At 41.6% G+C, this 27,052-nt stretch overlaps 1 protein-coding gene across 2 annotated transcripts in view; it reads left to right on the top strand.

Moving 5' to 3' along the window:
* Positions 1–27,052, top strand: part of COL19A1 (collagen type XIX alpha 1 chain) — a 1,614,879-nt gene that overhangs the window by 28,508 nt on the left and 1,559,319 nt on the right. For both annotated transcript variants that reach the window (XM_077289962.1, XM_077289964.1), the window contains exon 2: positions 11,099–11,215. In XM_077289962.1, the coding sequence (XP_077146077.1) occupies positions 11,137–11,215 (79 nt within the window). In that variant the 5' untranslated portion in view covers positions 11,099–11,136. The remainder of the gene's footprint in view (positions 1–11,098; positions 11,216–27,052) is intronic.

Genomic DNA, 27,052 nt, shown 5'->3' with positions numbered 1-27,052 from the left:
TGCGGTCCCTCCTTCAAATTGTCCTCCACTGACCACACCAATGCTGCCTGTGTACCCCTGCCACCTAATGGAAGCTGCATAGAGCCTATTTTATTATTTTAGGCCTAGGAAGTCTGTCTGCGGTCCCTCCTTCAAATTGTCCTCCACTGACCACACCAATGCTGCCTGTGTACCCCTGCCACCTAATGGAAGCTGCATAGAGCCTATTTTATTATTTTAGGCCTAGGAAGTCTGTCTGCGGTCCCTCCTTCAAATTGTCCTCCACTGACCACACCAATGCTGCCTGTGTACCCCTGCCACCTAATGGAAGCTGCATAGAGCCTATTTTATTATTTTAGGCCTAGGAAGTCTGTCTGCGGTCCCTCCTTCGAATTGTCCTCCGCTGACCACACCAATGCTGCCTGTGTACCCCTGACACCTAATGGAAGCTGCATAGAGCCTATTTTATTATTTTAGGCCTAGGAAGTCTGTCTGCGGTCCCTCCTTCAAATTGTCCTACACTGACCACGCCAATGCTGCCTGTGTACCCCTGCCACCTAATGGAAGCTGCATAGAGCCTATTTTATTATTTTAGGCCTAGGAAATCTGTCTGCGGTCCCTCCTTAAAATTGTCCTCCACTGACCACACCAATGCTGCCTGTGTACCCCTGCCACCTAATGGAAGCTGCATAGAGCCTATTTTATTATTTTAGGCCTAGGAAGTCTGTCTGCAGTCCCTCCTTCAAATTGTCCTCCACTGACCACACCAATGCTGCCTGTGTACCCCTGCCACCTAATGGAAGCTGCATAGAGACTATTTTATTATTTTAGGCCTAGGAAGTCTGTCTGCGGTCCCTCCTTCGAATTGTCTTCTGCTGACCACACCAATGCTGCCTGTGTACCCCTGCCACCTAATGGAAGCTGCATAGAGCCTATTTTATTCTTTTAGGCCTAGGAAGTCTGTCTGCGGTCCCTCCTTCAAATTGTCCTCCACTGACCACACCAATGCTGCCTGTGTACCCCTGCCACCTAATGGAAGCTGCATAGAGCCTATTTTATTATTTTAGGCCTAGGAAGTCTGTCTGTGGTCCCTCCTTCGAATTGTCATCCGCTGACCACACCAATGCTGCCTGTGTACCCCTGCCACCTAATGGAAGCTGCATAGAGCCTATTTTATTATTTTAGGCCTAGGAAGTCTGTCTGCGGTCCCTCCTTCAAATTGTCCTCCATTTACCACACCAATGCTGCCTGTGTACCCCTGCCACCTAATGGAAGCTGCATAGAGCCTATTTTATTATTTTAGGCCTAGGAAGTCTGTCTGCGGTCCCTCCTTCGAATTGTCCTCTGACCACACCAATGCTGCCTGTGTACCCCTGCCACCTAATGGAAGCTGCATAGAGCCTATTTTATTATTTTAGGCCTAGGAAGTCTGTCTGCGGTCCCTCCTTCAAATTAGCTGAGCTTCAGTCTTTAGGATTTTGGCCTATAGTACCAGATATTAAACTGCATTTGGCCTTCAACTTTGGTTGGGGCCTACTAACGGTGTGTGCCGCTCCCTGTTGTTGTCCTCCACTGTATAAAGCTGAGCTTCAGTCTTTAGGCTTTCGGCCTATAGTACCAGATATTAAACTGCATTTGGCCTTCAACTTTGGTTGGGGCCTACTAACGGTGTGTGCCGCTCCCTGGTGTTGTCCTCCACTGTATAAAGCCGAGCTTCAGTCTTTAGGCTTTCGGCCTATAGTATCAGATATTAAACTGCATTTTGCCTTCAACTTTGGTTTGGGCTTACTAACGGTGTGTGCCGCTCCCTGGTGTTGTCCTCCACTGTATAAAGCCGAGCTTCAGTCTTTAGGCTTTCGGCCTATAGTATCAGATATTAAACTGCATTTTGCCTTCAACTTTGGTTTGGGCTTACTAACGGTGTGTGCCGCTCCCTGGTGTTGTCCTCCACTGTATAAAGCTGAGCTTCAGTCTTTAGGCTTTCGGCCTATAGTATCAGATATTAAACTGCATTTGGCATTCAACTTTGGTTTGGGCTTACTAACGGTGTGTGCCGCTTCCTGGTGTTTTCCTCCACTGTATAAAGCTGAGCTTCAGTCTTTAGGCTTTCGGCCTATAGTATCAGATATTAAACTGCATTTGGCCTTCAGCTTTGGTTGGGCCCTACTAACGGTGTGTGCCGCTCCCTGGTGTTGTCCTCCAGTGTATAAAGCTGAGCTTCAGTCTTTAGGCTTTCGGCCTATAGTACCAGATATTAAACTGCATTTGGCCTTCAACTTTGGTTGGGGCCTACTAACGGTGTGTGCCGCTCCCTGGTGTTGTCCTCCACTGTATAAAGCTGAGCTTCAGTCTTTAGGCTTTCGGCCTATAGTATCAGATATTAAACTGCATTTTGCCTTCTACTTTGGTTTTGGCTTACTAACGGTGTGTGCTGCTCCCTGGTGTTGTCCTCCACTGTATAAAGCTGAGCTTCAGTCTTTAGGCTTTTGGCCTATAGTATCAGATATTAAACTGCATTTGGCATTCAACTTTGGTTTGGGCTTACTAACGGTGTGTGCCGCTCCCTGGCGTTGTCCTCCACTGTATAAAGCTGAGCTTCAGTCTTTAGGCTTTCGGCCTATAGTATCAGATATTAAACTGCATTTGGCATTCAACTTTGGTTGGGCCCTACTAACGGTGTGTGCCGCTCCATGGTGTTGTCCTCCACTGTATAAAGCTGAGCTTCAGTCTTTAGGCTTTCGGCCTATAGTATCAGATATTAAACTGCATTTGGCATTCAACTTTGGTTGGGCCCTACTAATGGTGTGTGCCGCTCCCTGGTGATGTCCTCCACTGTATAAAGCTGAGCTTCAGTCTTTAGGCTTTCGGCCTATAGTACAAGATATTAAACTGCATTTGGCCTTCAACTTTGGTTGGGGCCTACTAACGGTGTGTGCCGCTCCCTGGTATTGTCCTCCACTGTATAAAGCTGAGCTTCAGTCTTTAGGCTTTCGGCCTATAGTACCAGATATTAAACTGCATTTGGCCTTCAACTTTGGTTGGGGCCTACTAACGATGTGTGCCGCTCCCTGGTGTTGTCCTCCACTGTATAAAGCTGAGCTTAAGTCTTTAGGCTTTCGGCCTATAGTACCAGATATTAAACTGCATTTGGCCTTCAACTTTGGTTGGGGCCTACTAACAATGTGTGCTGCTCCCTGGTGTTGTCCTCCACTGTATAAAGCTGAGCTTCAGTCTTTAGGCTTTTGGCCTATTGTAGCAGATATTAAACTGCATTTGGCCTACTTGTGTGGTTGGGCCCTTAAAACGGCGTCTGCTGCTCCTGGGTTTGCTCCTCCACTGAACAAAGCAATAACGCCTGTTTAGTCCTGTTACCAATTTTGAACTGCATTTAGCCTACTTTATTCTTTGGCCCTATATCTGTGTTTCCTCCTCATCCTGCCCATTGCCCAGCCACTGCTAGATGAGTCTGCTGGTACATTGACCCAGACCACTACATTCCCCTTGCACTCTACACAGCCAGAATCTGACCCTGCTGAAAGTAAGGTTCCCCTTCCCGCATGCTATACCACCTTACACAGGGACAAAGAGGAAGGTGCAGATGAAAGTGCAGGTTCCTTCATCAGGGGGGGCATACTTGTTGGCGATGTCACTGGCACAGGGCCCCTCAGAGTACGCAAAAGTGTCGCTGCCGGTGGGAGGCGCCCCCGCCGTGCAAACACACCGCTGTTCTTTGAGGGGCCCTGTGCCAGTGCCAATGCCAACGAGTGGGCCCCCCCTGCTTGCTCAGGATCACAGCACTTGCAAACTTGACATATTTACCTCTCACTGCTCCACCACCGTGACGTAGTCCACGTTTCCTGGGCCCACTAAAAACTTGAACCAGCCCTACCCCCCCACAACTTTAGCCATATGACCCCCAATTTCCAATGCCTATCTATTATTATAAAGTAAATTAAGATTGACAAGCTTCAGTAACAAGAATGGATGTTTTTGCCATTAAATTAGGCACTGTAGGTGTTTTCCTGGCCTCCACTCACTGCCGACTATGCTTCCCCATTGACTTGCATTAGGTTTCATGTTTCGGTCGATCCCAGACTTTTCGTGATAATCGGCCGACTTCACTCAACTCGACTTTTGACAAAGTCGGGTTTCGCAAAACCCGACTCGACCCCCAAAAAGTAAAAGTCGCTCAACCCTAATTGCAAACAGTGCAGCTTAATAAATAAATATATTTGAAGGCTTAAAATTATTCTTACTCTTGCTCAACAAAATTAAAGCTAACAAAGGTGTCTAGTAACTGCTTATATCCTACTGCTCCCAGAATATACATACACATTCAGCCAGACCAGTACAGACGGTGATCACTGGAAAACATTTTTCTGAGTGTGACTAGCTTTAAAACGCTATTGGGGCAAAAAAAAGCACTGGAAAGTTTTCTAGAAAGCAGAATCATTTCAACAGCTCATTTGTATCCCCTGTGTAAATCTAGAATAAATATTTTAGCTTTTTAACATTTACAATTTATTTGAACTGTTTGCTTTTGGAGTAATGTGGCTGATTCTTCACACTTATACTAACACTTCTTGTTTAAAAACGAAGGTGTTATAAACAATATTCAAAACTATTTAACATTATATCACGTTCTTACAACTTTGAATTGTTTTGATACAATCTTTTATTTGGGTGGCAGATTTGTTGCAAAAATTTCCATAATTGTCTATTACACCTGAGATGAGTTTGCAGAAAACCTGCATATTTTGCAAAAATAAACCCTTTTCACACGTAGGAGCACAATTTCAGCTACTGAAAATAACTTTCTGGAACTCAACAGGGCACAAGTGAATCTACTCAAACCTTGCAGTTGTCACTGCTGAGTGCCATTCTCCTTTCTGATAATATGTACGGAGATGGAGATTGGAACACAAATCTAGTCCTGAAAACAAACCAATTTATGTATATAAGTGGACGGCGCCTTTGCAGCAATATTATATCTGCTGAAATGTACCTGAAATAAAAACTAACAAACATGTAAACGCAAGAGAAGCAAGTAACAGAGAAATTTTACAAGCAGGAAAAAAATGTTTGGGGACTAGGTTCCCACTAGTTTCTTCATCTGCCTTTTTATGCAGTTCAGTAGGATTCCTACGTCCCAAATTAACACTTTGTTTTAAAAGAGATCTATGAATAGAATTCTGTTTTAGGTGATTACTATATACCCTCCTGTTTATATGTCTCCATTATCTTAGACTTTTGTTATTGAAATTCTGACTTACAATTCTAAGTTAACCACCTCTTAGTTAAAGAAGCACTCCTCCTATCAAAGGTTTTATCCTCCTAATATATTGCCGACATCATATTATCTAGCACTCTGTACTTACAATTGCTCATTTTGCCTTTGTACACAGTTAATTCTTCTCTTTTTCCATTAAGACTATGAAATCATGTGATTAAAAACTGACCAGCTGAATCCTTCTAAGCTCTCTGCAGAAATAGGAAGCCTATTTTCCCTGTATGTCATGAGTCACTGCCTGCAAAAATCCCTGGGTGGGGGAAGGAGGGCGCATCTGGGTCAGGAGGTGAAGAGGGGGATGATAAATGCAGGGACAAGAGACTTCCTGTTTCTACATAGAGCAGAGTAAAGAATTAAGAAAGGCAAAATGAGCAATTGCATTGTGAACATGCTCCAGTTTTGTTGCATACCTAGTGATGAGCGAGTGTGCTCGTTACTCGAGATTTCTGAGCATGCTCGGGTGTTCTCCAAGTATCTGGGGTGTGCTCGTGTTTCATGCTTGTGTTCCTGCAGCTGCATGATTTGTGGCTGCTAGACAGCCTGAATGTGAGGATTACCTGTTTGTTAGGGAATCCCCACATGTATTCAGGCGGTCTAGCAGCCGCAAATCATGCAGCTGCAGGAGCACAAACATAAAACATGAGCACGCCCCAGATACTCGGAGAAACACCCGAGCATGCTGGAAAATTTAGAGTAACGAGCACACTCGCTCATCGCTAATACCAACTTGACTCCGGTTAATTTTTTTGTTAAGTTTCAAGTTTCTGCACTTAGTGCAGGTAAGGGTGTGGCCTCCCACTGTTGGAGCTGAATTTAACTTCTATATAGCTTGCCATGGTAATGTTTTAATACCAGAGACTAGGACCATCCTGGTTTGGGTACACCTTGACACTGATGAGGTGGCTTTTACGCTTCAAAAGCAGTGTTTACTAAGTATGCTATGTTATTTATATGCAACACTGTTTTTACTTATTTACTTACTGCAGGTTGTATATACATTTTGTTTCTGTCTTGGAGTTTGTATGTTTAATGGCCAATGTGAACATTCTCCTATTCTGCATGCATACCAACTTATTTTCCAGTTTATTTTTTTCGGTTAAGATAGAGCAGAATTGATTGACAGGTCTCCACCTTTTATGCATATAGGAATAGACATATCATGTTCGCCTTAAAGCATGGTGGTTCAATGGTTAGCACCAGGGTCAACATCTGCAAGGAGTTTGTGTGGCTGTCCTCCAGGTACTGCACTTTCCATCCACACATAAAGCCATAGAGATGGGGTATCTAGATTGTGAGGCCCTATGGGGATAGTGATTATGCAAAGCACTGTGAAATATGATGGTGCTATATAAGTGAGTAAAATAAATAAAAATGAGAATGTAAAAAAAGCATATACAGTAAGATACTATATGTACAATAGAAATTGTTATATAGATTACTGTATATACTTATTGACTCGAGTATAAGCCTAGGGTGGAAAATGCAGCAGCTACCGGTAAATGTCAAAAATAAAATAGATACCAATAAAAGTAAAATTAATTGAGACATCAGTAGTTTAAGTGTTTTTGAATATCCATATTGAATCAGGAGCCCCATATAATGCTCCATACAGTTCATGATGGGGCCCCATAGGATGCTCCATACAAAATACGCCCCATATAATGTTCCATATTAAAATATGCCCCATATAATGCTGCACAAAGGTTAATAATGGCCCCATAAGATGCTCCATAGAAACATTTGCCCCATACAATGCTGCATAAAGGTTGATGGCCCCATAAGATGCTCCTCACATTATGGGCCCATAAGATGCCCCATACATTATGGCCCCATGGGATGCTCCACACATTATGGCCCCATGAGATGCTCCATACATTATGGCCCCATGAGATGCTCCATACATTATGGCCCCATAAGATGCTCCATACATTGTGGCCCCATACGATGCTCCATACATTTGCCCCATTTGCTGTTGCTGCGATTAAAATAAAAAAATCACATACTCACCTCTCTTCGCTCAGGCCCCCAGCACTTGCAATAGTCTCCTTCCTCATTCCATGCACCGCTCTGTCTTCCATCCTCTGCACTGACTGTTCAGGCACAGGGCGGCGCGCACTAATCACGTCATCATGCCCTCTGACCTGAACGGTGCAGTGGATGGAAGACAGAGCAGCGCGAAGTGGTGTAACGAGGAAGGTGACTATCGTGCAATGCTCACCTCCCCCGTCATACTCACCTGCTCCAGGCATGGTCCCTGGCAGCGTTTCACTGTCAGATGGTCTCCAGGAGCCGGCGGCATCTTCCTATGTTCAGCGGTCACGTACTGCTCATTACAGTAATGAATATGCGTGCATATTCATTACTTTAATGAGCGGTACCACATGACCGCTGAACACAAGAAGAGCTGCCCAGAGACCATGGGACATACAGGGACAGCACCAGGAGCAGGTGAGTATGTCACCGCGCCGCTCCCTCTCACCCGCCGACCCCCCCTGCTGACAATGACTCGAGTATAAGCCGAGAGGGTCACTTTCAGCCCAAAAAAGTGGGCTGAAAATCTCAGCTTATACTCGAGTTTATATGGTATATAACATTTTCTGTGCATATTGGTGCTTCCAGGCATATGTCCAGATGATGGTCTTATAAACGTCTCTTTCTGAAGGTTTTCCCAGTTAATTAGATCATGTAGTGTAGGCCAAATGCAGTTTATTTGCATACTCTACACAGAAGGTAAACATATGAATTGACATGCGAGAGCTAGACCATACAGTTGAGTATAGATTATGCACAATACATGTTTTTAATTAGGAAGGAAGAGGTAGATATGATAGCCGTTCTCTACAGGGCATTGAAAAATGTTGTGCTAGTATGTCTGTCAGCTATAGCATATTAGTCTACGGTATAGTACAAAAGCATAATGGCAGCAAGTGACAGTTGGCAGAGACACGCTGTCTGACTGCTTGAGTCTGAATGCCTGTGGGGAGGAAAGATTGTTTTGATGGTGAACAGGTGGATGAGCAGTTGGTAAAGTGAGCTCCGCATTATCCTTAGGAGTAAGATACAAGCCTAAAACACATAGCAAATATGACAGTATAGTACAGAGAAGCCCTAATTTCTATATTATGTTACTTCAAATACAGAAATTAAGGATCAAATGAAATTTTTTTTGGTCCTATGAGAATAACCTATATATCTTCGATAGTAGCAAACTGCCATTATTGGTGGATATCTAGAGGCAAGAATTGCTCACATGGATCTTCTTTTGTAAAAGTTTTATCACAATGCAGCACAGTATAGCTTCATTATAATGAGAAATGTTCATGTAGTTTAATGATTTACCCTACAAGCTGCAATACAGTAGGACAATAAAACTGTGGTAAGGTTTTAATACTAGAGACAAGACTGTCCCAATGGTCTACAGATGGTACACCTTGTCATGGTGGGATGGCTTTTATGCTTTATTGATCAAAATAGTGCTAAGTACCCTATGTTATTTACATTACAATTACTATTTACTTATTTACATACTGTGGGGCATATGTAGGGTACATATTTTTAGTTTGGTTTTGTCTTAGTTTTTTATAGCCCAAAAGTTCAATTAGCCGATATCTATTTCTCCCAACCTTCCCTTCCTAAGGGTACACATGTTCTCACTAGAAAGAGAGGAATAAGCTGCTACCAGGCACCTAAAGCAGGGGCTTATCTTTCTAAAGAACAAAGTAACCTTCCCTCTTCCCACATCTGCTTTTGGGAGGAGAATAACCATAACACCATAACACCATACATATTAGACCAGCCGATCCCACTGAAATTGATGGGTTCATCTAGTATGGCCACCTTTACTCTTGGTTCACCAGCATATTCTATATAATTGCTTCATTCCATGGTCCTCATGTTGTGTCTTTATAGTCACCACACCAGACAGAAGCATTGCAATGCCTGACATACCTCTGACACATGCAGACTGCTGGCCTTGGAGACTTTGAGTTCTTTTGACATAGGTAAAGTATATCCAGTAGCAGTCAGATCAAAAGAAATTGTTGATTGAAGCCAAAAATAAGAGTTTAGTGTTTTTATTGTACACAAAAATGAAATAAAATGCCCTCTTTGCCTTCCAGAGCACTACAATGATTATGTTAATAAATAGTGTCTTATCTGCTCGGAGACAAGTTTATTAAACATTTGTGCCTAAATTTAAAGCCATTTACGCCATACCTATCAGTTTGTTAAACTAGAGGATGTAACTGAAATAATGTAGGTTTGAAACACATTTATGAACTGCAATTTTTTTTAAAAGATCAAAAAACAAAGAAAAGGTAAATTAGAAAAGTTTTGCATCTTTACTGCAACATCCATGGAGTGGAAAAAGTGTGGTGGGTTAAAGAAGGTAAATACAGTCTATAGTTGTCACAACATACATCAGTAAATTAGCGATTAAATTACACCTTGGCAAAAATAGAAACACTTTGTTTTTTAAAATATGGGCAATTGTATGAGTTTTTCTAGGAATGTTGCTTAAAGCAAAGTCATGGCATAGAAGAACAAAAAAAAGTGTGGAATCAGCCTATAAAAACTGTAAAATGTGTATTAGAGATGAGATTCGAATTCGTCAAATCACATGGAGTTGCTTCGAAATTTGATTTGTAGCAAATTTATTACCCAACAAATTGAATGTCCCTCATTATGTCCTGGCGACTGGAGAGACTCTAGGACAGAATAAATGTAATATGTAAGAAAAAATGTAAAAAGTTGTAAAATGTTGAAAAAAACAACCAATGCTTCATCTCTGACCTTCGCTGTGCATTGTACTCTGAATGGTCCTGTACACTGTCCTGAATGGTGTATATTTTCTTGCTAGGCTGGGACTAAGCCTGGGATGACTCTTACATGTTCACGGTCAATCTGGACCTAATCACAGCTGGCAGTCGCGACTTATAATGTTTGTCGTAAGATCACGGCACACATCATGATGTCATGACATTGTTACAACTTTGAAATCTGCCTAGGCCTAGTCATACACACTGGGCCTGGACATCTAGGTGTGACTAGGCCTGGGATGCATGTGTGTTCTAAGGTCACATCGACATAGTGAATTGCATGCTGCAATTTAAAGGATATTCGTATATAAGGTTGGTCATTTTTCTGGAGGATTCTAGGAATTTGTGTCACAGTGTGCCGATCTTTGCTAATTTCACTTTTTGATGGCATGCTATGGGCATAATTTCACCTCGCACATTTTTAATATTATACACTCTAAAGACAAAATTTGTTCCAGTTCCAATAAAGTAAATGACTATTTTACTCTGAAACGGGATTGAGTTTCAAACACTCTATGATTATTACAATAATGGTGATCAAATCAGAAAAAGTTATGAAGCAGATCAGCCAGATAATGATTGTATCCTATGGACCTGCTTATACAGTGATTATTTCTGCACCTAGAGTAGCTGCTGTGAGTTTTTAGAACTGTAGAATATACAGCAAGCATTTTGCCGTACAACTGTGTAAGCTAATTGGAAAAAAAAACCCTGTGGAGAAAACAAAATTGTACGTGAATTATGCAACTATCTAATAATTACATTTTCTTTTTTACTTTACAATTGACATATTTATGATTTATTATTTACATTCAATTATTGCTGTTTTGTTTTTTGTAATTTTCACTAAATTGCATAGTAACTATGAAAATTGTATTTCCCATATTAATTTCCAAATGCTCGAGTGTGTTTTATGGTTTTTTTTCATTAAAACATTGTTCAGAACAAATTGATGCTATTTATGATGTTCTATTAAATATTCAATATTGATGAATTATCTATTTTCCTGCAGATTTATTTGGATGCTGGATCACATGATTCCTCTTCAGAATGAAGCCTGTTTTATTCTGGATCATTTGTGTTGCTATGGTGCCTTGCTTATCTGCAATGGCAGTCGGCAATAAGACAGGTACTCAATATTTGTCCATTGTGGGGTTTTTTGTGCCATTAATTTGGAATGATTTCTGAGATATTATTGCTATCCTAGATTCATGTGCCACTCAGCCAAAGAGCATAATTTGACAACATTTTACTGACTAAAAGTTTTCTACGTTGATTCCGTTGTCGTAAGTTTTGGGAGTGTGTCAGTTGGCAATTCTGTTCTAGGAGTCACATCAGTACAAACTAATATATCCACCATGTTTATGCAGTAAACAAAAATCAGTGTAAGGCTGGTGTCACACATCAGGTTTGTTTCGCCAGGCACAATCGGGCGAATTTTGTAAAAAACGGGTCCGTCGGAAATTGTGAAAAACTGATGCAACGGATCAGTTTTTTAGCCAGATCCGAGTTTGTGGATCTGCCGGCTATTTTGGATTCTGGGGAGGAGAGAGAGAGATTTTCGTCAGATCCGTCGCTGTCTGTTTTTTCAAAGGACAGAAAAAACGTTCCTATGTCTGTTTTCTCCAACCGCCGGAAAACAAACTTTCGACGGATCCCGCAAAAAACGGATGAAACATGAGGCAATCCATCGCAATCCAGCGCTAATACAAGTCTATGAGAAAAAAGCGGACCCAGCGGCAACTTTTACTAGATCCGATTTTTTCAAATTTCGCCGGATTGTGCCTGACGGCAAAAAACTGATGTGTGAAAGCAGTCTAAGTTCAAGGGCATTAATCAGACTACCAAATGTAGCACATGTCCTATAGTCCTGGCGGATTAGCTACAGTACCATGGTTTGTAAATATCTTGATTATGTTGTGCACCATTGACAAAGGAACATTAAGATCTCTGGAGGTGGATTTTTAACCTTGAGATTGTTGATATTTTTCTACAATTTAGGTTTTCAAGTCCTCAGACTGTTCTCTTTTCTTCTTTCTGTTCTCCATGCTTAGTGTGGCAGACACAGAGACACAATGCAAAGATTGAGTCAACTTCTCGTTTTATCTGGTTTCAAGTGTGATTTTCATATTACCCTCACCTGTTACTTGCCACACGTGAGTTTGATCGAGCATCACTTGCTTAAAACAAAGTTGTTTACCCACAATTTAGGAAAGGTGCCAACAGTTTTGTCTAGCCCATTTTTAGGGTTTTGTGTGAAATTATGTCCAATTTTTCTCTTGTTTTTTTGTATTGTTCCAATACACTCAAAGGAAATAGACATGTGCATAACAAAACCTGAGTAACTGCAATAATTTTCTGGGAGAAATACTTTATTTCCTGAAGCAATTTCAAGGGTGCCAACACTTTCAGCCATGACTGTATATGATGTAGATTTTATATATTTTTAATTTTGCAACAGATTTAACGACAATACTGAAAAACAGAGGGCACAAGTCCTAGCACGGTCCACTTTAAAATAGGTGTAAAATACCAGGCAAGATCGCACAGCAAATTATGCACAAAAGACACATGTGTTATGTTGCAGCTTTTAGACTATCTGTACTTTGCATTGCATGGGAACATGACCTCCAGGGGCTTTAGCTCTTGCCTCTATTCTAACCTTCGTCCTTCCTTGCCCTTTTGGTAAGTGGTGTGTTCCCCTCCATGCATATATTTTGAGGTTCTCTTTGCCTCTGCATATTATTGCTAAACTTTGTGACTAATGTGGTAAACACCTGCACCTTTCGCTGCACATTGGTTATTCTAGGGCATGTTTGAAAGACCCATTACTGGCAAATTTACTTGTTTATCTCTTGCACTTTATTCATTACAATTTTATTTGATTATAACTGTTGTTTTTGTATAACTAATAAAATCTTTTTATATGCATTCATAAAACTCCTCTTCCTTCAGTTTTTTTCATATATTTAAGGAGAGTTCCCCCTTTTTTCAATGTGTGAGAGCTTTACACCACGGAATGGTGTCCTGCCCACACATTCAATACTTTTTAGTTTATGTTCATACACGAGCAGTGATGCAGCAAAGAATCACAGTACCATCAAATTTGTTCCAATCGCATAGATACACCTTTTCTCCTTGTACAATCTTTGATTGCTAGTGTTTAGTTCTACAGTATTTCCCTATGAAGTAAATGAAAGGAAACAGCATTAGTTTATGTGCATGTGGCATCTTTTGCAAGCAGATTCTTCCTGAAACCTGCCTGAAAAAGCACTAACAATGCCAAAAAGGATGAACATAAGCACAGCAACGTGAAAACAACTTGCTTTGCAAATGTTTTGTCTTTTGAAACTTTTTTTAAACTGCTTCATACTTCAAAAGCTGTGTAGAGACTAATAGAAGGGACTGGTTCACTCTTCTGGGTCTTCCACTCTTAAGTCATAAATATGTTATATGGAGTTAAACATGGCACCTTCAAAAAAAACTTTTAAGGAAAAACACCACCTGTCATGATATGTACTTTTGCCCTGTCCTGTATTTGAAAATATGCCATTTGATGTATGTAACTGTTCTCTGGTTTCTATTAGCTGTAATTTATGTATTTTCTTGTGCTGGGAGTCACCTGTAACAATGTCTCCTTCCCCCAATACTTGCAGCCCTAAGCTTTAATGTAATTAAGCTTTGTCAACTAGTGAAGGAATAGCCATTCTTCCTCACAGCAGGTGGCTAGTCAAATGTACATACTACGTAGACTAAGCGGAGCCGACCAGAATAGAATCTTCTGGTGGACCCAACCATTGAACAGAAGGTGTGACCCCTACCCCCCTTCATGGGCGGATCCCAGGAGCTCAGACAATCCATTCTTATTTTTGAGATCAGATGTGAGTTGACCTTTGAAGGAGAAGGAGTGGGGATTCTTAGCTGAGGCAAGACCCCATGTCCATCTGTGACTGCAGAAGTGAACGAGGCGAGACTTGAGCTGAGGACATATCTAGTCGTTCGTGGGATTGTTTTGTGATCCCTTGGACTCGTGTGGACTATTGCTTTGTTAGCTGGCACAAGGATTATTGGGAGGTGCCCCCGAACCTGTTCCGTTGGACTAATTGTGGACTCTGTAGATCTACCTGCATGTGTTGTTCCAGCGTTCTTGATAATAAATCTGTGGAATCATCCCTTGGCCTGTTGTTCCTTCTTGCTCTGCCGTACACCCCATTACAAACTGGTGGCAAGCAGCGGGATCAGAGCAGAAGGAATGGAGGACAATGGCCCAACATCGGGAACCAGCACCGCAGTGTACAAGAACTGGACTTTGGGGAGCCTACAATCAAAGGCCTGTGAAGTAGGAATCCGTTTTAAAGGACTCTCCAAGGAGCAGCTAATTGAGGCTTTGGAAGGAGTTCGCCTGCAAGATGACACTGAGGAAGGATCCTCACAGCAAATGGAGGAAAGACTGCAGCCGGAGGTAAATACCCAAAAAAGTCAGTGGGTTGTGTGGTATGAGGAGGAGATGGCAGTGCTGGGAGAGGAGGCCACCATAGAAGTTAAGAGGGAGGCCATTCACAGAGCTCAGGAGAGGGAGAGGGAGGCCATTCACAGAGCCGAGGACAAAGCTCAGGAGATGGCATTGCTGGAGAGGCAGATCGCTTTGGAAGCAGCTAGAAGCTCCAGATAGACTGTAACCCCAGCACCCACCATGAGGGAACTCCCCAGAGTGTCCCGCAAAGACTTCAAGCCATTTAATGGAGGCTGCAGGCGACATTGAGGGCTTCTTCCAGGACTTTGAGCATCAGTGTCGATTAATGGAAGTCCCGGAAAGGGAGCGAGTCAGACATCTTGTGGGGCTCTTAGAGGGTGGAGCTGCTGAAACCTATAGAGCTATGGACCCTCGGGGGAACTGTGAGTATGCGGAGATTAAACAAACTATTCTAGAACATTATGCTGTGACGCCAGACACTTACAGGACTCAGTTCCGTACTTTAGCCTGTGATGGGGAAGTGTCTTTTAAGATATATGCTCATAGACTCAAACAAATATGTCATCGCTGGCTGGAGGCAGAGGAGGCCTTAACCTGGAACACCTTTCTCCAGGTTATCCTAAAAGAACAATTCTTTGCCCAGTGCCCTGTTGAGATCAGGGAATGGGTGCGTGAGAGGAGACCAGCGACAGTGGAAGAAGCTGCATCTCTCGCTGATGAGGCTCTCACCATCAAGCCTCAGTGGAGGGTTCTGTTAGAGGATCGAGAGAGGCCTACCAGCCCCACAACACCGGTGGCCCCCAGTTCTTCTGTCCCCATTGTTCCCTGTTCCTCTAAGCCACCACCTCATGCTGATACCCGTGTAAATGTGCCTCCAGTTGCTTCTACTGCATTTTCTGGAATACGACGAGGAGAGGAAGTAGCAGAGCGCAGGTGTTATGGTTGTGGGCATAAGGGGCATCTGCAGGCCTCATGCCCAGCCAGCCCATGGAGGAGTCATCCTCAAACCCCTACAGCACCTTCAGGTGGGAGCCGGCCTCCCGGTTCCCTTACCCCTCGCCCAAGAGGACGCCTTGGATGGAGTGAGACCCAGCACAGATGCTATCGATGTGGGCAGCCAGGGCATCTGCAAGCCTCCTGCCCAGCTGTTCAAATGAGGATTGATCCTGTACCCAGTCGTATTATTAATTATGTACAGCCAAGTGCCATGGAGGAAGACGTGTCACCACTACGTGAGGACCGGCCTAGTGCCTCACCCACCCATGTTGCACCACTAGGAGATTATGGTGTGCGACCCGCAGCTATGACGACTCCTGCTCATCGAGGTAAGCACTTGCAGGAGGTCGTGCTGGATGGACAGAGACTTATTGGATTTTGTGACTCAGGGGCTTTCCTCACACTGGCTGATCCCCAAGTGGTTCGGCCTGAGGCAATCCATAGAGGACCTGGGATTGTCATTGAACTGGCTGGTGGACAATGGAGGATTATTCCCACAGCCACTGTGGATCTGAACTTTGGTTTTGGGGTCAGGCGATGTGTGGTTGGGGTGATGGGTGGTCTGCCTGCAGATGTTCTCCTGGGCAATGATGTGGGAGAGCTAAGATGCCAATTCGTGGCTGCATGAAGCCACATGTAAGTTACGTTCTGCCTGTGTGTACTTAACCAGCGACCTGTAGAGGTCCCTAGTACGTACACAAATTGGGAGGGGAAGGGATTGTCATGATATGTACTTTTGCCCTGTCCTGTATTTGAAAATATGCCATTTGATGTATGTAACTGTTCTCTGGTTTCTATTAGCTGTAATTTATGTATTTTCTTGTGCTGGGAGTCACCTGTAACAATGTCTCCTTCCCCCAATACTTGTAGCCCTAAGCTTTAATGTAATTAAGCTTTGTCAACTAGTGAAGGAATAGCCATTCTTCCTCACAGCAGGTGGCTAGTCAAATGTACATACTACGTAGACTAAGCGGAGCCGACCAGAATAGAATCTTCTGGTGGACCCAACCATTGAACAGAAGGTGTGACCCCTACCTCCCTTCATGGGCGGATCCCAGGAGCTCAGACAATCCATTCTTATTTTTGAGATCAGATGTGAGTTGACTTTTGAAGGAGAAGGAGTGGGGATTCTTAGCTGAGGCAAGACCCCATGTCCATCTGTGACTGCGGAAGCGAACGAGGCGAGACTTGAGCTGAGGACATATCTCGTCGTTCGTGGGATTGTTTTGTGATCCCTTGGACTCGTGTGGACTATTGCTTTGTTAGCTGGCACAAGGATTATCGGGAGGTGCCCCCGAACCTGTTCCGTTGGACTAATTGTGGACTCTGTAGATCTACCTGCATGTGTTGTTCCAGCGTTCTTGATAATAAATCTGTGGAATCATCCCTTGGCCTGTTGTTCCTTCTTGCTCTGCCGTACACCCCGTCACACCACCGACATGTTACTGGAACGTCTTCTGCTGCAAAAAATTATGCAGGTACACTGTCGTCTAAAAGACATTGTGTGCACAAATGCTTTGGGATTGTGGGAAAATAAAAATATGTGGAATATCCTAAAAAACTGGTACTCAATGCCGGTGTTGTGTGAGTGTAAATATAAGAAGTAACCAAAAAGCTAGTCAAAAAGTCCCTTTATTATTGAGAAAATATGTGAAATATTTATAAGGATGCCTGAATATAGAACCTTTGGGACAATTTGCAAATTTAGATCCTTATAAAATTGCACTTAGCTGGATTTATCCCTTATAGATAACCAGCTACATAACTAGGATTGTACTGGGATTTTTCTCTGCCACACTTCACCACTACGGAATCATTTTTTTCTTATCATCTGGAAATAAACACATCCTACAGCATACTGTTGTGGACATATCTCAAGCAGCTACGATGTTAAAATAAATTGAATAACAATATTATATTGGAATGTGTTCTAAAATGTCAAAATGACCATCTATTCTGCTTGCCTCCCATATCAGAGGATTCATGCCCGCATTTAGCATTTTTCTCTTTTTATGTGACTAATAAGCCAGTGTGCTATGATGGATTAACATTGAGGATGTCTGTGGATAACAAGCTGAATATGAATGAACTGTGCCAAGCAGCTGCTGTTAAGGCAGCTTTAGAGCTATGATGTAATAAAAAGGGAAAGACTACTGGGAGGAAAATCGCTCTATAGTGGTCTAGTGATATTGCCAATAGGGTAACTGATGATGTAAAGCAAAGTATTAGTGCTTTACTATAAAATAAATGACAAGATTTGTAATTGGCTGAACTGAAATATACATATAATTAATTATATAATAAAGTGGGTTGATAATGCTTTGACATTGTTGATATTTATTGAAAACAATTTATGAAATACAATATATTTTACAGACAACCTACTCTTGAACATACTGTGAAAGAATTGTAGTTTTAAAAAACGTTTTGTAAAAGCTTGACTAGCTTTTAAATTCACACCCTTTTATTGTCCCTTGATAGTCCAGCCGATCCCTTATGTGTCCTCCCCTCAGGTCTGACAGAGAGCAGTGAACTGGGACTTGCTGCAGGGTTCCTCAGAGCATTACATGACTGGCTATCTAGAAGCTGCCAATAATGATGATTTTTTAATCTGGCTTAGAATGAATTCTACCTGACCAACTAAAGTGTTGCTTGTTTGTTACATAGTTGCTGTCCTGTTTAAACAGGTTGATAGTAGGGAACAAGCTCATTTCCTATTAATTGGCTCATCTCAATAGCATCTAAACTGTGGTCACCATTTTGTGACAATCAAAACAGGAGACCTGAGGGCATGAGTTGCAGCAAGATCAGCATATAAAAGATATACCTTAGCATATTGACTACATGGTTGCTATGTATAGAGACATTTTTTATATTTGACCACAAGAGCACTTTAAAGTGGTTTTCCTTTGTTTTTGTCTGCAAGTATCCTGTCCCTCAAACCCAAACCTTTTGTCAAGTCATCACTTCTATGACCCGTGATTGACTGGAGCAATCACATGCAAAGCTTTGTTTTTGTTGACATTTCTGCAGTGGTGATGTCATAATTAGAGCATGTGACCGCTAGAATCAATCACTGGTCACAACAGTGATGCAAATGGAAAAACACTTTAGGGACTTATACATATAATACACTTAACTCAACGTTTCCAGTCCGAATGCAAAATATAGCAAACAACAGCATATGATCAAATGCAATTCAATGGTATAGGTCGTGTAAAAGTTCTTTTACACAGACTGATGTCCACATGAAAAAATAGCAGCATTCAGTTGTCTGCTCCATTTTTTTCAAATTAGTCACTGCATTTGACTTAACCCCATTCTGACATCGGACGTAATATTCTGTCCATTTGCCATGGGCCGGCCCATTTGACCAGGGACGGAATATTATGTCATCATGATCTCCCGCGCACTCAGGGGGTGCGCGGGCGATCACCGCTGTATGTCAGCTGATTATGACAGCTGACACTCGGTAATAGGTGACAGAAGTGGTCCGCTCCTGGCACTTTACTCCCAAAATGCTGCGATCGAACATGATCGCAGTATTCCGAAAGCCAACAGAGAGGCCTGAAAGCACCTTTGTATCGGAGACCCCGTGGCGTGATGAGGGGTCTTGATCATTGCCATGGTGACCCAATGGCGTCATGATGACATCCGAGTCACAAGACCTAGAAAACTTGCTGTTTATGCCCAGTGCATGTTGAGCAAGTTTGTCTGTCAGTGCAGAGCTGACAGTTTCTAAAGCATGGAGATGCTGCTTCATCTCCATACTATAGAAGCAATCAGCCTGAAAAAAATGATTGTCCAATAGTGGGACAAAGTAAAAAAGTTAGAATGAAGAAAAACATTTTTTTTAAAGAATTGTAAAAATGTTTTTTCAAAAATCTAAAATAATAATAAAAAAAATCAAAATTAATTCTATCTCTAAATAAATATTTCAATGAAAAAAAGCAATAAAAGTTCACATATTTGGTATCGCCACATCCGCAATGACCTGACCTATAAAACTGTCCTGCTAGTTAATCCCTTTAGTGAACACCATAAAAAAAGGCAAAAAGCAATGCTTTATCATCAAACTGCGAAACAAAAAGTGGAATAACACGCAATTAAATTTAAACATGGTATCACTGAAAACAGTGCTAGCTGGGATCTCACCGAGGTCACAGCAGTTCAGCCTGGCTGGGAACGTAGCCTCAGTGACCGGAGGTAACCTTAATGGCATCACCACCGGTCACTGACGCTGCGCTCACAGCAGCTCATTTCCAGTGGTTCTCAACCTGGACGGTCGTGTCTTGGCACCATCCAGGTTGACAACTAGTTACCCCCAAACATGGATTATGGCATGGGACAGAATGACAGCGAAGAAGAGGGATATGGTTGTCTTTTATTTTTGCTTTATTACAGGAGAATAAGGGCTTCGGTGGAATTAGGCATTAAGTGAGTATAACTGTGCTTGTTATTTTTAAATAAAAAAGAAAATGTGCTTTGTTTTATTTCTAATCAAAGTCTTTATTCTGGCTGTGTCATTGATCATATAACTATAGGATTAGTAATGGATAGGTGTATAATAGTCGGCTCTCCATTACTAAGACATGGGCTTGATATCACCTGACAATGCAAAGGTGGCATCAACTCCACAAATATAAACCCCACTTGCCACCACTACAGGGCACATGGGAAGATCTGGGCAAAGCACCAGAAATTGAGCATCTAATAGATGTGCCTTTTCTGGGGGCAGCAGGCTGCTATTTTTAGGTTGGAGAGGTCAATATTCATGGCCCCTTAACAGCCTGAGAATACCAGCCCCCAGATGTGAGCTTTAGCAAGGCTGGTTTTCAAAAATGGGGTGGACCCCACGCATTTTTTTTATTATTTATTTAAATCATTTAAAAAACAGCTTTTGGACCCTCTATTCTTGATAAACAACCTTGCTGAAGCTGACAGCTGAGGGTTGCAGCCCCCAGCTGTGAGTTTGCCTAGCTAGTAATAGTAAATACAGAGGAACTCAGGCAATTTTTTTCATTTATTTATTTATAGAGTAGGCAGCAGCTGATGAATACCCCCATCAGCCACTCGTGCTGTCACAGTTGTTAGCGGCAGCAGGGATAGGCAGGTGGGAGTAATAGTTCCATCAGCCGCCGCCTGCTGTCTATTTTATTACTTAAATATAACTCTCATAATTCTCCCCTGCAGAGCAGGAGAGAATGATTAGAGCCATGTTCAGCACTCAGCGCCTGTGACCACAGCTTAGTGTAATGCTTCTTCCCTGGTGCCGATGCATGTAACCCGGATGACATCCATGTGTGTTATCAGCGTGCACACGTGTGGGACGTTCTGCGTCCCGTGGTGACATTAAAAAACGGACATGTCAGGTTTTTGCCCACAAACACATGGTCCGTTTAAACACACATGTGCATAGACCCGTTCACTTGAATGGGTCTACGTGTGTACATGTCTCCGGTACATGTGAAAACTCGCCACACATACGGGAGACATGGACGTGTGAAAGAGGCCTAAATATGGTATCGCTGTAATCGCACCGACCTGAAGAACAAAGTCACCTAATCACTTATACCGCATGAGGAACATAAAAAAATAAATGAAACCAATTCATCACATTCTATAGATTTTTTCATTCTGCCTCCCAAAGATCACAGTAAGGCTGCACATTTATACTGCACTGTACGCTTGCACCGGCGTTTCAGTGTACATCTCTGAAATACATGATTCAGACAGAACCCCTGGCAGAAGATTCCCTATAGTGAGGCAAATGGAGGCACTGTGGGTGCTAACTGACCTGTGATCCGGCAGTGTCCATCTTTATAGGATTGCATAAAAGTGCCGTCAACCACAGTTTTGTGCACTTCTGAATAGAAGGACACCGTTGAACATAGGCCAGACAGAGTCCAGAGTAAATTTGCTGCCACACTAAAGCGAATGGATCCCACAGGGCTTTCATCTGAATCATGTCACTTGGACATTTAGATGGAAATCTCAAAGTAAGTGCTCAGCATAGAGCGCCAGATAAATGGGATCCCAAACATTATGTAAAATGTTCCCAATAAAAGCTTCAACTCAATCCATAAAAAAGCAAGATCGCACTCAGGTCCACCATCTGTTAACAGAAATATAGGGGGCTTTCATGTTACTAGTAGCACAAAGGCTATGGAAAAGCAAAATGGATCCTTACCTGCCAAAAATATTTAGAATTGAGAGTCCTCAGTGGTATAAAATTCTGTGAGGCACATGTGGTGTCAATATGATCACTGCACCACTAGATGAATTCATTGGGGAGTGTAGTTTGTAAAATGAGTTCACATATAGGGGTTTTCTGTTGTTCTGGCACCTCAGGGACTCTGCCAGTGTTAAATGGCACCCTCAAACCATTCCTGCAAAATCTGAACTCCAATATGACACCTCTTCCCTTTTGAGCTTTGCACTGTGCCTCAAAAGTAGTATTCCCCTACATATCGGGTATCAGAGTACTCAAAAGAAATTGCACAACAAACTTTATGGTGTAATTTCTCTTGGTACCCTTATGAAAATGCAAAATTTGGGGCTAAAATAACATTTTTTTGAGGAAAATGTCATTTTATTATTTTCAAGGCTTACCTTATAAACTTCTGTGAAGCACTTGGCTGTTCAAAGTGTTCACCACACATCTAGATAAGTTCCTTGGGAGGTCTAGTTTCCAAAATGGGTTCACTTTTGTTTTTCTTCACTGTTTAGGCACATCAAGGGCTCTCCAAACGCGACATGGCATCTGATCTCAATTCCAGTCAATTTTGGTTGAAAAAGTCAAACGGCGCTCCTTCCCTTCCAAGCTCTGCCATGTGTCAAACAGTGGTTTACCCCCACATATGAGTTATCAACATACTCAGGACAAATTGCACAACAACTTTTGGGGTCCAATTTGTCCTGTCACCATTGGGGAAATAAAAATTTTGGGGCGAAAAGATCATTTTGTTGAAAAAATATGATTTTTATATTTTCATAGCTCTATGTTATAAACTTCTGTGAAGCACTTGGGGTTCAACGTGGTCACCACACATCATTATAAGTTCCTTGGGGGTCGAGCTTCCAAAATGCAGTCACTTATGGGGGGTTTTCAATGATTAGGCACATCAGGGGCTATCCAAACAACATGGCTTCCGATCTCAATTCCAGCCAATTTTGTATTGAAAAAGTCAAACGGCGCTCCTTCCATTCCAAGCTCTACCATGCACCTAAACAGTGGTTTACCCCCACATACGGGTTATCTGTATACTCAGGACAAATTGCTCAACAACTTCTATGGTCCAATTTGTCCTGTTACCATTGGAAAAATAAAAAATTGGGGGCAAAAATATCATTTTTGTGGGAAAATTTTTTTTAGTTTCACAGCTCTACGTTATAAACTTTTGTGAAGCACTTTGGGGTTCAAAGTGCTCACCACACATCTAGATAAGTTCCTTGGGGAATCTAGTTTCCAAAATGGTATCACTTGTGGCAGATTTCCACTGTTTAGGCACATCAGGGGCTCTCCAAACACAACATGACATCTGACCTCAATTCCAACCAATTTTGCATTGAAAAAGTCAAACGGCGCTCCTTCCCTTCTGAACTCTGTCATGTGCCCAAAGAGTGGTTTACCCCCACATAGGTGGTATCATCATATTCAGGAGAAATTGTACCCCAAATGTTGTGCAATTTGTCTTCCTACCCTTGGGAAAATAAAAAAATTGGATCTGAAGTAAATTGTTAGTGAAAAAAATGAAATGTTAATTTTTTTAAACATTCCAAAAATTCCAATGAAGCACCTGAAGGGTTAATAAACTTAATGAATTTAGTTTTGAGCACCTTGAGGGGTGCAGTTTTTAGAATGGTGTCACTTTTGGGTGTCTTCTATCATATAGGCCCCTCAAAGTGACTTCCAATGTGATGAGGTCCCTAAAAAAAATGGTGTTGTAAAAATGAGAAATCGCTGATCAAATTTAACCCTTATAACTTCCTAACAAAAGAAAAAATGTTGGTTCCAAAATTGTGCTGATTTAAAGTAGATATGTGGGAAATGTTACTTATAAAGTAGTTTGTGTGACATATCTCTGATTTAAGGGCATGAAAATTCATTCAAGTTGGAAAATTGCAAAATTTACAAAATTTTCACCAAATTTCCATTTTTTTCACAAAAAAAGAGCAAGTCATATCAAAAAGAGCAAGTCATATCAAAGAAAAGAAATTTTACCACTATCATGAAGTTCAATATGTCAAGAGAAAACAGTCTCAGAATCACCAGGATCCATTGAAGCATTCCAGAGTTATTACCACATAAAGGGACAGTAGTCCGAATTGTAAAAATTGTCCTGGTCATTAACATGCAAACCTCCTTTGGGGTAAAGCGGTTAATATTGTATTTAAAATCATTGATGTATAAAACAAAGCCATCTGGATGTCATACAGATGTAAGAAATGTACATTCGGATGATATACTTATGGCATACAGATGGCAAAACAGATAAAATATCTCTGTTTTTTGTGAAACATTCATAATTATTTATCTTCTCATTTGAACACCACCTAAAGTGTTAATTTTTGTTTTGTACAATTTGTAATCAATGTTATTTTAACACTGGTTTTTACCATTCTGTTTTAAATTCACTGCAGATACACAGGGACGTGTAATTTATATATAAATAAATATCACAAATCTAAATTTTATTTTGCGAAGAATAATAACCAACTATGTGACAAAACAGTCGATTTTCCAGCAGTCTAGTGATTGTCCTATTTATAAGCCCTGATTGTCATTTGTGTCTATTATGATGTTTGCCTGTTTTAGATTTTTTCTTCTGTGATTTGCCCTAAATACTATAATTCAATCATGTATTAGCTTTTCTTTTTTGTTTGTCTATTTGTATTCATTACTGTCACTGTAAGCAATTCCCATAAGGCTCTTCAAGATACTGTTACAGGGTATTGTCAGTTCTAGTCATATCCTTGGTATTGGTACTCATGTGACAGTTGCATGGAGCTTATAGTGCCTGCTGTTACATATACAGTGAGCAATCTATGAACATTGCATGCTCTGTGCAAAAATATTTCCTGTAACCCAACTTCTCAAGATTTTGTTGAGAATGTCCAGCCTTAGACGACAGCTTTAAAATAGGTGCAGACAACCGTGTATTCTCTCATCAGAGAAAATCGGATTGATTATGCAAATCACACTCTTCTTAAACTCTGATCAGAGTGTCAGCATAGTGTGATCTGATTCTGTCAGATGAGGATTAGGTGGAGAAAAAACGTCTCCATTTTCTCCATTCAGTCAGTCCATGGTTACCTGGTTGCACTTAGAATTCATCCTAGTGCAATCTGATAGTTTCCATGGACTCCTTGGCTTGCATGGCCAAGTGTGATCTGAATATCGGGTCAAACTAGGGCACACAGCAATTTTTTCATAATTACTTCAATTTAGTGTTTGATGTTGAGAGGAAAATCATGACCATTTCACTAGAACTCTATTTTATCCCAAGTTCTTACAAAATAGAACAGTTTTATCTAGAATTAGCCTTCAGATGATGACAATGTGATGAGAAACTTTTGTTGTTGCATTTTCTTTGATAGGTAAAGTGTACTCTATGCTACTGTACATTATTATCATTATGTCTACTTTTATGTGATATCTGTAAGTACCTTAAAGGACCTTAACATATACAGCACTAACTATTTTGGCTTGTACCTTTGAGTATATGTACTCAATACAGTGGTTGCACATAATATACAAGTGCTTCTCACTAAATTAGAATATCATCAAAAAGTTAATCTATTTCAGTTCTTCAACACAAAAAAATGAAACTCTATTTCAAGTGTTTATTTCTGTTAATGTTGATGATTATGGCTTACAGCCAATGAAAAAAAAGTAATTATCTCAGTAAATTAGAATAATTAACAAAAAACATGTGCAAAGGCTTCCTAAGCATTTAAAAAGGTCCCTTAGTCTGTTTCAGTAGGCTCCACAATCATGGGGAAGACTGCTGACTTGACAAATGTCCAGAAGGCAGTCATTGGCACACTCCGCAAGGAGGGTAAGCCAAAAAAGGTCATTGCTAAATAATCTGGCTGTTCACAGAGTGCTGTATCCAAGCATATTAATGGAAAGTTGAGTGGAAGGAAAAAGTGTGGTGGAGAAGGGTGAGCAAGCAACTGGGAAAACCACTGCCTTGAAAGGATTGTTAAGAAATTGCCATTCTAAAATTTGGCGGAGATTCATAACTTTTTGTTGATATTCTAATTTAGTGAGAACCACTTGTAACTCAGTGTTGATTAGCAGTTTTGTTATTATCACTTACCTACCTTTAGTATTTTATATGTCTGACCTTTGTATGTCTATTTCTATGCTTTTAAATATTTTGTTATCCAGTAAAGTATATATTTTTAATTCATTTTGAACCATGCACATTTCTATATACAGTTGTGTGAAAAAGTATTTGCCTCCTCCCTGATTTCCTATTCTATTGCATGTTTGTCTCACTTAAATGTTTCAAATTATCAAACAAATTTTAATATTAGACAAAGATAACACAAGTAAAGACAAAATGCAGTTTTTAAATTAAGGTATTAGGTGTCGAGTTCCCGCCTTTGCACAGGGGGAATCTCAAAACATCTCCGCTGCGGTCTCCCATTCTTCTCCAGCCGCAGTGGAGCCTCCTCAGCGGAGACGTCTGTCCCAGTGTCTGGCTCAAGCTAATGCTGTGCGATTGGTTACGGCTGCCCTTCCAGGCTCTGCCTTTGTAGCCAACACTGATCAGCAGTGAGCAGATCTTTCTGGGACTAAGTCCTGCTTTTCCCATACTGAGCATGTCCACGGGATGACCTCCCAGTGGAGGTTGGGGGTCACATGCTCAGGTCTTGTTGCAGCTCCTATTTGACCATCTGGAAGGTCCCGTAGCACTGCTGCTATAAAAGGTTTGCATGGCCACTCGGCCATGCACTAGTGTATACTTGAAAACGTATGTGTGTAGATGTGTGACTGTCACTCTTTAATCATCCCCCTTCCTAGAGTTGTTGACTGCTCGTGAATGGTGGATGCTTGCTATCTAGCGCCCAACAGTGCTACCTGCACCTAACACATGATACATCGTCTGATTGCAGTGACTGCCAGTGCGGCGCCGTGTGATAATAGAGCGCTTTCCTGACCCAAGTCTGGGTGGTTAGTGGCGTCCGCCAGAGCGGCACTGCACGCACTCTTGTGCATTTAATTATTGTTTCTGTTTAACTCTGACACCCCAGTAGCGGTTTTGAGCACAAGAGGTCTAGAGGAACTCTTTCCCTGAGTCTTGGGATAGAGTCTGGTGACTCCTTGCTTGCGCTCTTTGTGCGGTACTGCAGCCCTGTGACACAACAGGGTTCGCTTCCTTCATACCGGGTGAAGCTAACCCATGTGTGTATCCACATTATACCGCCATATAGTCAGTCATTACTCAGCAGCAGGTTCCATCTCTGCACTGTGGACCCCGGGCT

The sequence above is a fragment of the Ranitomeya variabilis genome, chromosome 2 (assembly GCF_051348905.1).
Source record: "Ranitomeya variabilis isolate aRanVar5 chromosome 2, aRanVar5.hap1, whole genome shotgun sequence".
NCBI classification, from domain to species: Eukaryota; Metazoa; Chordata; class Amphibia; order Anura; family Dendrobatidae; genus Ranitomeya; species Ranitomeya variabilis.
This window is presented reverse-complemented; position numbering and strand designations above follow the sequence as displayed.